The 12,218-nt window shown below is 40.5% G+C and overlaps 1 protein-coding gene across 1 annotated transcript in view; it reads right to left on the bottom strand.

Annotated features, from left to right (window-relative positions):
• Nucleotides 1-9,999, bottom strand: part of serpinf2b (serpin peptidase inhibitor, clade F (alpha-2 antiplasmin, pigment epithelium derived factor), member 2b) — a 28,195-nt gene extending 18,196 nt beyond the window's left edge. The window contains exons 1-2 of the mRNA XM_028806641.2: nt 9,849-9,999; nt 7,393-7,464 (exon numbers count right to left, since the gene is read on the bottom strand). Of these exons, the coding sequence (XP_028662474.2) occupies nt 7,393-7,449 (57 nt within the window). The 5' untranslated portion in view covers nt 7,450-7,464; nt 9,849-9,999. The remainder of the gene's footprint in view (nt 1-7,392; nt 7,465-9,848) is intronic.
• Nucleotides 10,000-12,218: the final 2,219 nt, after the last annotated feature.

The raw sequence follows: 12,218 nt of genomic DNA, 5'->3' as shown, positions 1-12,218 counted from the left end.
TGAGAAAAGCGCTAGATAAATGTAAAGAATTATTATTATTATGGACCCAAGCATCCAGGGCCATTAGCCTAAACTGCTTCATCTTCAATGTACTCATGACTTTATTTTCCATGAAAAAGCAAATATGACTTGCACAAAACAAAAAGAAAACCCAAATGATCAAAGCAATGTATTTAAAAATGTTTTGAGTTACGTGTATGACAAAATAGACTGAAACAAGTCCCGGTTTAAAAAGTCACCACAGTCTAGTTAAACGTCTTTTCATATCCGCTTTGATTCCAGCAGGAACTAAGCAGCTGTGAACTTCCATATGTGGATTCTGGAACTGTCAGGAAAGAAATATAGTGGAAATAAAACAAGAGGCAGGGTTAGTCTCGTTTAGTCTTGTTCGTGATGTTAGCGGGAAAGCAGCATTGAAGAACATTTGTCAAGTTGTGCCAACTAACTACACTGCATTATATATGAGGCAGAGAATAAAATAAAGTTACCTTGGCATAATGCAAAAAATATCAAGAGTGCCCATAACAATAAAAAATGGTCATAGGTTTGTGGTAAATCTGAATAATAAAAAATAAATTAGGTTCTTCACAAAAGTAAAAAGAAAAATATCTCATGAAAGAGAAAACTGGTATAAAATCACAAGCAGAGGAAATGCTCTGTAAAACAAACAGAGATAAGGCCCTGCCTTTTAAAGAGCTTCTTTCCTAAAGGCGTTCCAATGCCATATACAGTACGTTTGAAACAAGCAGGCCGACATTTAACTGAGCATTACACAGGAGATCTTGTATACGGGTTTCTTGGAATGCAGTGACTTTGCCGCCTGTTCTTGTGTCCTCTTTCTGCCACTGTAAGGACAGACAGGAGGTGATCTTATAATCCCTCAATCACTTGCACTGTATTCTGCCTTTGCTTTGCTATACGCTAACTTCATTTTTGAAAAACCCCAGAATCTCAATTGTAATACAATCCTGTCCTGCACCAGAAAACATAATTAAAATCTGACGGGAATAAAACAGAGGAAGGGAATAATCTTACCAAGTTATTTCTTTGAGGGGAAAAAAAAAACAATTTTTGGAAAATACTCTACAAAAGAAGATGCTACATGGTACAATGAAGGAAAACATCTTTACAGCCTCACGAGGGGATGCTTTTTTCGTATTCCTATCTATGCATTTGTAACCAGCTACTGGTGTTTATAGCTTTATTAAGGTTTTGGTAAATATTCCAATTAAGCTTTTTGAGATCAGTCAGTGGTGCAGTGGGTAGCGCTGCTGCCTCGCAGTTCGGAGACCTGGGGACTTGGGTTCGCTTCTCGGGTCCTCCCTGCGTGGAATTTGCATGTTCTCCCCGTGTCTGCGTGGGTTTCCTCCCACAGTCCAAAGACATGCGGTTAGGTGGATTGGCGATTCTAAATTGGTGTGTGGGTGTGTTTGTGTGTGTCCTGCGGTGGGTTGGCACCCTGCCCAGGATTGGTTCCTGCCTTGTGCCCTGTGTTGGCTGGGATTGGCTCCAGCGGACCCCCGTGACCCTGTGTTCGGATTCAGCAGGTTGGATAATGGATGGATGGATGGATGGTTTCTAATTAATCAATCAATAGATGAAAAAGATAGGCAGAAAATTCTGAAGAGGTATATCCACAACATAGCTAGACTTAAAGAAATATATCATTCTGTAGATGTCTCTAACCAGCAGTAGCCATTTCTAATAAGCATTATTCTTCTTTTTCTCTTGGCTGTTCCCGTTAGGGGTTGTCACAGCAGATCATCATCTTCCATATCTTCCTGTCCTCTACATCTTGCTCTGTTACACCCATCACCTGCATGTCCTCTTTCACCACATCCATAAACCTTCTCTTAGGCCTTCCTCGTTTCCTCTTGCCTGGCAGATCTATCTTTAACTTCTTTTTCCCAATACACCCAGCATTTCTCCTCTGCACATGTCCAAACCAACACAATCTCGCCTCTCTGACTTTGTTTCCTAACTGTCCAAACTGAGCTGACCCTCTAATGTACTCGTTTCTAATCCTGTCCATCCTTGTCACACCCAATGCAAATCTTAACATCTTTAACTCTGCCACCTCCAGTTCTGCCTCCTGTCTTTTCTTTAGTGACACAGTCTCCAACTGATGTAACATAGCTATCACTATCATCTTGTACATCTTCCCTTTCACTCTTGCTGAAACCCGTCTGTTACAAATCACTGATGATACTCTTCTCCACCCACTCCACCCTGCCTGCACTCTCTTTTTCACCTCTCTTCCACAATTCCCGTTACTCTGTACTGTTGATCCCAAGTTTTTAAACTCATCCACCTTCGCCAACTCTGCTCCCTACATCGTATTCTGTCTTGTTCCTATGGACCTTTATTCCTCTCCTCTACTCTCTAGAGCATATCTCCACCTCTCCTCAACCTGCTCCCTGCTCTTGTAACAGATCACATGTTATCCACAAACATCATAGTCCACGGGGACTCCTGTCTAATCTCGTCTGTCAACCTGTCCATCACCACTGTAAATAAGAAAGGGCTCAGAGCCGATCCCTGATGTAATGCCACATCAACCTTAAACGTATCCATCACTCCTATCACAGACCTCACCACTATTAAACTTCCCTCGTACATATCCTGTACAACTCTTACGTACTTCTCTGCCACTCCCGACTTCCTCCTACAATACCATAGCTCCTCTTGAGGCACCCTGTAATATGCTTTCTCCAGGTCCACAAAGATGCAATGCAACGCCTTCTGGCCATCTCTATACTTCTCCATCAACATCGTCGGAGCAAGCATCGTATCTGTGGTTCACTTTCTTGGCATGAAACCATACTGCTGCTCACTAATCATCAACTCCCTTCTTAACCGAGCTTGCACTACTCTTTCCCATAACTTCATGCTGTGGTTGATCAATTTAAACAATTCTAACAAGCATCATGAAATAACAGATATTCCAAATCAGATCAGTAGCCAGCATAGCTAACCAGTTAGTTACAAAGACAGATACTCATGTAGGCGTTTCTACACAGATCTGACGAGATCCCTAACATGAATAGATTAGCATTTACTGACATCAATTATCAGTTTATCACTGATTCAAGTGGGAAAGAAGTGATTAGAAGCCGCAATTTATGCTCATAAGAACAAAACCTAATCGTTTTTTTGAAATCGAAACTTTCATTAAAAAAAAAAAAAACTGAGCCAAGTAAGCAGGTTATGCCAAACGTACTCACAAAATATACTGGTCTGTTCATACAGGCAAACTAGGCAATTGCCTTGAGTGGCACTTGAACAACAACAGCTAAATGTCCCATTCTAACTGGCAGGACCTTGATGGCAGGGCACGTCATCTTACAAAGTTCCCTGTTATCATGTCAAACAGCTGAGGAATATTTCTGTCCCACCTCAGGCTGCCCACCCCAGACTCTATGGCACTGATGCCAGTTATAATCTGTGAGGTGAGACAACAAAGTGTAGCCCGTTTAAAAAAAAAAAAAAAAAAAAAAAACTGACTTGCCAATACCAAATACCTAATTGCCAATACCTCTTGAATACCAAAACGAGAGACTGTTAAAAGAGCAGCCACTCCAAAAACACAATGACTCCTTTTTAAAACACATTATCTCCAACTCAGTTGGCAAGGATGGTAATCCATCATCATCAATTCATCAACTTGGTAATTCCATAGGAAATCTTTCTTTGCTACAAATAACAGTGGATGTAGAAGGCTCTTTTCCCCAAGGACAGTGATAACAGCCACATCTTAATCAAAACAGAGACTGATTAGCAGCTAAAAGTACAAGGTGAGGACATTTTGAATGGCAGTACAATGCCACTGGACAGGCTTAATGGACTGGTGACAATACCCAAAGAGCAAGAACTGGTGCTGAAATTGGCCTGGTGTGCATACTTTTGAAATTAATGTTCTAATACTGATTACTTTAATAATAGTACTAATAATCCTTTTCAGTCTTTGGCAGTGTGCGGTTTGTGCAGAATTATTTTCCTCTACAGATTTTCACTTTTTGTCTGTACAAGAGAGAGATTGTGCATTACTAAGAGATTTCCATTATCATCAGCAGCCATACCACATGTACATCAGAACAGGTCATCCACCTGAAGCTAAGCATGTTTGGGCTCAGCCAGTACTTGGATGGGAGAGCATCTAAGAGAAGCTTGGGTTGCTGCTGGATGAGGTGTTGGTGAGGCCAGCAGGGGGCGCTTTCCCTGTGGTCTGAATGTGGATCTCAATGCCCCAGTGCAGTGACAGGAACACTGTCGGTGGTCATAAAAGATTCCCAGGCAACATTCATAAAGAGTAAGGTGTCCTGGCTAAATTTCCCACCACGGTCTAGTCATTCTGGCCCCCTAATTGTCCCATTTCCAATCTCTATCTCTTACCCCTTCACCACCTAACAGCTAATGTGTGGCGAGTGTACTGGTGGAAAAATGGCTGCCGTCACATCATCATCCAGTGGTGATGAGGTGGCTCCCCACTCACAATATAAAATGCTTTGAGTAGCGAGAAAAGTGCTATATAAATGAAAATAATTAATAATATTAAAGACTCAAAAATCTTGCTGGGCTCAAGCTGACCAACACATAAGAGTGCTTAAAGCAGATAACCCTTAGTGGTATAATTTTGTACCTGTATGTCCAGGAGTAGGTCTTGGATGGCATATATCAATTATGTGTTATTGAATTTGCAATGTCACAACCAGCGAGATCCTACAAAAGCTGATAAACCGAAATATAAACTTGTATATATAATTGACAAAGGGGGCAGCACAACTGTGTTTTGCCAAGATTTGCACATGGTAAGCACCATACCTGCATACAGAACATGGAGAATTGTTAAAGCTGTTTTGTGACTCTTTGCTAATATTTATGTTCCTTCTTACTGACGTTTGTTGACTAGCGCCGTCTGTGCCACTATAGGAGACAGTATATTGATTCCATTCTTTTGAAAGCTTAGCCTCCTTTACATTAACCCTGAGCCTCTCTTGGCCTAGGAATTTCATGTAAAAATGAAGATGATCTGTAACTTTTGCGTTTCTCAGGTTAAACCGTTATGATCCGATGTGCGGTGTTAAGCCTGAAAAACGCTTGGTACATTATTCTATTGCCATCTACTGGATAAAAAAATATCATGCTACAAAAAAATCATGAATATTTCTATGCGTTTTGCATCTAAATGGTAACTCCTCGATTTCATGAGCGGAGCAGGGCCTTCAACCAAAACAAAGAATAGCATGGAAACGAGATGCTGTAAAGCCAGTTTTAGAACAAACTGAAACTTAACTTTCAGTTGAATCAAACTACAGTGAGGACCTTGTGAATTGGTAATCAGACATTGACACGGACAGTGAAACTGGTGCAAATGGAAATGTACCATCAAAACTCCGTGATATGCCCGGTGACTTCAGTTGCTTAGAGATGCAGCGGGGTACAGTACCTATGTGGCAAAAAGTCAAAACTATTGTGATCAAGTGGAAGGACAAGAAAGATGTTAGCCCCCTAAACACTGTTCACAATGTTTGTGTAAGGGAAAAAGTGGAAGTCACTAAGCCTTGTACTGTAGTAGACTACAACAACATAGCAGGCAGTGCCCCTCATGTGGATCAGGCAGTGCCATTCTGTGCAAGCAACAGAAAAAATAAGAAAAGTGAATAAAGAAACACACTTCTACCGTCATGGTTGCAAGGTCGGGTTGGGAGTTGGTGACAGTTTTAAAACAAGTCACACGAAGGACATGTACTAAAACTGCACCAATGCATCAGTGGACACTAGGCATGCCTTTAATACTGGATTTATATTGATGGTTTGGTATTTCATGTTATTGTTACACGCAATAGTATTTTTTCTTGCCCAAAAAAAGTCAATGCTTTTTATTTGGTTTTCTGGGGGTAAACATACGCTAAGGAGATGAAGTCCTTGGTTTGCTGATAAGCCAAGCGAATGAAGTGACTTACATACTGTAATCCCAGTTTAAGATGTTATGAACTACCAGTCAGTTGTAACTTCTTTTAAAGTAGTCAGACTGCTCCTTTCTCCAGAAGTATGGGCAAACATCTCATTCAGACGCAGTGTCGTCTTTGTTGTGCTTTTCAGTATTTTCTACATCTACACCATAATGAATGGAGAGAGGATGCAATGTAGAATCGGGGGTTAGGGGTTGATAATATTGCAGCTTGACTCTGCTTCTTCTATACTATTTAGGTTCTTCTTTTAGTTCCCCCTATCTCACAGCCCCCTAGTACAGCATGTTTCCGTATGCAGAACCTCACAGGTACAGTACATTGAGACATACTGTATATACTGAGTGGATCTGTACAGCTAACAATTAACCAAACTGAATTTCTCTTGGCTTCCACATTATTAAAATGTGTGAATCAATGTATTGATTTTTACTTTGTGACCTCACCCACCACTGCCTATTGTCCATTTGTTGCAAAAGCTTCAGATTCGTCAAAAATTAAGATCTCTGGTTTTCGATGGATCTCGATGTTTTAAGGTCCTCTGATATCTTGATGATGGGTGTGTGTCTGACTGTGTGTCACGGTTTCTTGAGGACAGTCTACATCTAAAACAGCTGGATGGAAAAATACCAAACTCGAAACTTAAGACTGTTATGAGATGACGATGTGCTGATTCATTTTTGAGCCAAATCACACAAGAGAAAGACGCACTGTAGAGGAACCCTCAAAAACCGTCATTTTGCAATTTATTGTAAATTCTTCTCATCAATTGCTATCGTAATGACCTATTTTATGATCAGAAAGATCAGCATCAGAGCGGTAAATAATTACTGAAATGTAATTGAATAGTTTGGGTAACTTGTTTCCTGGGGCGCTAAGCTTACTGACACTCACGTATGAATTTTTTTCCCCTATAGATTTGATACACAAGAAATAAAGGAGCTGCTAATCTTAAAACTGCAAACTGCATGACCAGCACAGGTGTGCTATCAGGGGTCAGAAAGTAAGGGGATATTACGAAAACTGAGGGAGCACTTAAATTAAAATTTCAGAATTGCATTTATGACCATTCTTGTCTACTTTTAACACTGCAGTTTGATGTATCATCCTTTCAATCCACTCGCTATTATAGGATTTGGAAAAGCTAACCAAAATGTTGCCTTCAGTTTAGAATGTTGACATTAGAAAACACTGCAATGATATCAGGAGGTTACAGGCTTCATTTTTGATGGGTATTTTACTCCCTAGTAAAGAATGGAACACAAAGTGGGAAATAATGAGCACACCTGGCCTCTGTGCATCAAGGAAAAAAATACAGTAAAGAATAGCTTTTTCCAAACGTAACATATCATCTGAATTAATTTCCATCCTGAGGAATGGAAAGACAGAATCAGAGAAAATGATTAAAGTAGAGGAGACTTACTGATATGCTTTGACGGGAAAAACACAACAGCAACAGGGTTAGAAGGTGTGCCCTCATGGCGTTACTTTATGCCTGCAAATAAATAAGATGATTACTAGAGACATGGAACGATAATAATTCAACACCCTCTCATATTATAATTAAACTTTGATCTGTTTCCATCATACTGCCTAAACAGAGGGCTACAATTTTGATTTGGTTTGACTGCTAGACACACCAAGCTTGATAGGGGTGATTAAACCGAAGTTGACACATCTGAAGTTGCCAATAATTGCATGGAGGGAATCCTGACAAACAAAATAAGAACAGAACAGAAAGAATAAACCTAACAATATCTGAAGTAGATAGCCACATTAATCAAAATGCTCAAGAGCCCAGATGTCATTGTCCATGGCTCAAACGTCATCTTCCTCACTTTCGCTTCCTGTATGTCAAGAGTTGCAACATTAAAAGACTGCTCATTCACCCATTTTCTGTACCAGCCTATGCCAAGTCAGGGTCATGGTGTTCTGAGCTTATGCCGAGAGCACTGGTGCAAGACAGGAAGCAGCACAGGGACTGACGTCTTTGCAGAGCAACATACTCTTGTTCAGAAACAAACAACCAAACTTGTACATCTTCGGGACTTTGATGGTAAACCCACACAGATGCACCGAAAGTGACCAGGCCAAAACCTGAGGGCCGTCTCCTGAAGCTTACATGTAGCAGCACCAAACACCGTTCCACTTTTACGATTTGACATTTAAATATTATAATCAAAAATAAGTATTGAATGGCACAAAGTTAATGTGGTCATTAGACAAACAAAAATAACAGCTACATAAAAGACCTTCTGCTCCATTTACAATATATTATGCAAACTTTTTCAGTGGGTATTTCTCCACAATTTGGACTTTGTTCATTAAAGGGACCAATACACAAAAAAAAAAAACCCAAACATTTGAATCAGGGCACTGACTACAAAGGTCCCCATACATAGAGGTGATGGCATCATTGAGCAATACCGATCCAGACCTCAGAAAGTCGTCACAGATCAGGTATGCCACTGGACGAGAGTCACCTAAAAATGGCAAAAGTAAAGCTTAGGGAACTTTTTAAAATGGATGCCCTCAAAAATATATGAAGAAGTTTCACCCTTGAGTTCTTTTGAAAGACCACTTTTACTAGAGCCAAAGCACAACGTGAGTAGTGAGAATTTGTGGGTCTTTAGCTGGCCAGAATTGATGTATATCTTGGACTGGTCATTGACCGCTAGTACAGAAATTGGCATGACTGTCTCAGACAGATTAAAAGAATGGTTCCCCTTATTTAAGTAATTCATGGGATTATATCTTGTCAGCACAGATCCAGCAGTTCATCGGTGATTCATTGTCAAACATCAGGAAGTCCCACGGAAACCAAGTCAAAGTGAAGCTCTAAGACTTTGGTAGTTTAAAGGATCACTATGATTATCGGTCTGCGCTGAGGACACTGGGACTTCATGGGGTTCAATTAAAAAAACAAAATGGATCAGGCCGTTTCAGTAAATTCAAATCAGATACCACACTTACTATTGTGAATAGTTTGAGAATGAGATCCCCATCTACAGAACTAACCTGGACCTCAGTTCCCATAACTGACATATTTGTCACTCAGTCTGAAAGACTTCAAGTAGTTTTCTAAATTAATGGAACCATATGGCTTCTGTACCAAATGAAAGCACGTAAAACAAATCACAGGTAAGCTACTCAGGAAGATCACTTCAAATGAATTCAAAAGAAAGGAATTCTGATGTGAAGTTTCATGTTTCAGTTATTCAGTGGGACTCATAATAGAGACTCCTTGAGCTTTTGGGCCATTTAGACAGCAGATCTCAGCTGAGGTATCCAGGAAAAATACTTCAGATAGATTCAGAGCCAAATTCTGTGGACGTTAGAAATTTAAACATTTTGTAGATCTCCACATCCAAAATGGACCTTGGAAAGATCTCACATGGGAAGACCATTTAATCCATTAATGTCACTTGGTCAGCTAAAAACTAAATTCTTCCAGAACTTCTTGCCACTGATATTACTCCAGAGGCTTTAAGTGAACCCAGGAAAATCCATTTACTGGGGTCCACTCAGAAGCTCAATGAAATTAAATCAGGAATACAGAAAGCATTATCACCACCATCTTGTGGATGAAGGAAGTGAATGGGTTGCGGAGTAAACTAAGAAATGGGGTGTTCAGATCCTTCTGTTCTCTAGGAAAGAAAAAGCCTCAAACCTTTCTAATGACAATGACAAGGAACAAACCAAAGACAGGGCTGCCAACCTGATCCCGTTTCACAGTTTCAGCATATACATTTTGATGAACCCCAACGTACATGTCTTCAACATCTGTTCACCCACCAAGCTGTGCTTGCAATGCAACCTGCGCATGTTACACACACAAGAAATATTCAGTATTTTAGAAAAATGAAAAAGTAAGAATACCTTTAGCACAGCGAAGCCTCCACTCTGTGTACCTGCAACTTGCTGTGAGCCAAACGCTACTGGATGTTATTGGTGAACTTCCAACCTACAGAACTGAGCTGCCTACTCAACTCGCAGGCTGTTAATGCACAACTTCCATTGATTGCGGTTTATTTGTCATTGTTTTAGTAAACATTGACGATAAAGTTAAATATTAGCTGGAGATTAAAATTCACAACACTGACTGAACCAATAAGTTCAATAAAAGTATAGTATTTTCTAGACCTTTAGAATTACCTGAAGCATTAAAAAAATGGATAAAAAAAACACAAACAATACTCACTGAAATCAACAGACGATGACAGGCAGCCAAAATGCAATGTTCAAAGCAGCACAAGAAAACTTGTAGGCATACTACATAGACAAAGTAAGTGGAATGCAAATTTCATTTATTGTACTATTCTTCCTGTAAATGAGTGTAGCCTGCTGTGGTCTCTCTGTATGTCTTGAATGATGCCAAGGTGCACCCAAGAGATTTCAACAACTGTGCATTTATGAAACACATGGAAAGAATATATAAGGAGCCTAAAAAGGAAATGCCCCCCTACCACACCCCCAAAATAACAGTTCTAATTCCCCTGCTGAGCTATCCTGATACGGTTTTGAAACCCTGTCTGTGTGGTGTGGTAGCTCTTTAAAATGTCACCTAAACCACTTATCTCCCTTTGCATACCCCAATTAACATCCAATCTCTAGACAAATTACTCAGTGGCTTAAGGAAGGCTTTAAATCTCCTCATTCAGGGTAACTCTTAGATTTTCTGACTTGTAGCTCTGTCTGAAACAAGCTAACACTCTCTCCAGTAGGATGTTGTGCCCTCGCATTCATTAGCATTGTACACCTTTAAAAGAGATGGGGCTCCAAGCTGAATACTTTAAAGGGTCAGTAAGGTCCAATTCATCCCAGTCACGTCCCATGTGTTACCCTTTAGTGGCTCAGTGAAAAAGTACTGGTCACTTGCCTGTGCTTACTGGGTTCACCTAGAGTGTGGTCCCCTTTTCACTGGCTGGGGTGGCAGGTCAGCTATTAGTGTGGCTTCTCACTCACTCTCTCTGTGATGCCACTCGTGATTTTACTATTTTAGCACCCCTGCTGGGGGCATGGTCTGCCATACCCTAATATGCTCTCTTTGTCTACACTGGTGTGTGCAGATGCTCTCTTCCAGCCAGCAAGAAGCAGGCGCTTTCATAGAGGTTTTATTTGGACTAAATGGGTGCGGCCCTTGTCCCTGATACTCACTTAAAACAAAGTTGTTTTTTTTTTTTTACAACTTCATTTTCCTTATTTTCTTCTTTACACCACGTCAAACAAATCCTGCAGTGTATGGGATGGCAGGACATTCTAATAAATCCTCCCATCAGGACAGCTAGCCCAAACAAAACCCAGTGAGTGTAAAATCCAGGAACGTTCATGTAAATTACATTGTGTTAGACAGTGGAAACATGAAAGCCTTACATAAGAACACTCCAATAAAGCATAATTATGATTAGGAACATCTGAATCACTGCATTTGGAGAGCAAAGAAAAAGGAAAGGTGGAGGGGCGGCAGAAATGTCTGTAAAAAGTCCTATTTAAAATCCTGCTTTATATTAAAGGTTTAGGCTGGTGGAGGTGTGGGGGATATTTTATTGGCACACTTTGGGCCCCTTACTACCAATTGAGCATCATTTAAATGGCCCAGCCTACTTGAGTATTGTTGCTGACCATGTCTATCCCTTAATGACCATATTATACTCCTCTTCTGATGGCTGCTTCCAGCAGGACAATACACCATGTCATAATACTCTTGAACATGACGATGAGTTCACTGCACTCAAATGGCCTCCACAGTCACCACATCTCAATCCAATAGAGCACCTCTGGGATGTGGTAGAACGGGAGATTCACATCATGGATGTGCAGCCGACAAATCTGCAGCAACTACGTGATGCAATCATGTCAGTATGGAACAAATTCCCTGAGGAATGTTTCCAGAATCCTGCTGAATCTGTCAAGCGAAGAATTAGGGCAGTTCTAATGGCAAAAGAGGGTCCAACACGGTACTAGCAAGGTGTACCTAATAAAGTGGCTAGTGAGTGTATAGAATGTCTGACTATCTGTATGTTCCCTATACAATCCTGCACCTTTTGATCGATCTGAACCAAATTTTGCATAGTTGCTCTTTACGAACATATGGACAAAACAGACTACTTTGGAACCCAAAATTTTGATCCTGGGGGTCCCAGTGTTTTTTTTTTCCCCTGTGTGCTACAGTCTGTACACCAATGCCACCTGCTGGTCAACAATAAGTGAAATATCTGAACAGACTGACGCCAAACTAGAAAACAAAAT

The sequence above is a fragment of the Erpetoichthys calabaricus genome, chromosome 8, assembly GCF_900747795.2.
Source record: "Erpetoichthys calabaricus chromosome 8, fErpCal1.3, whole genome shotgun sequence".
In the NCBI taxonomy this organism is placed as follows: domain Eukaryota; kingdom Metazoa; phylum Chordata; class Cladistia; order Polypteriformes; family Polypteridae; genus Erpetoichthys; species Erpetoichthys calabaricus.
This window is presented reverse-complemented; position numbering and strand designations above follow the sequence as displayed.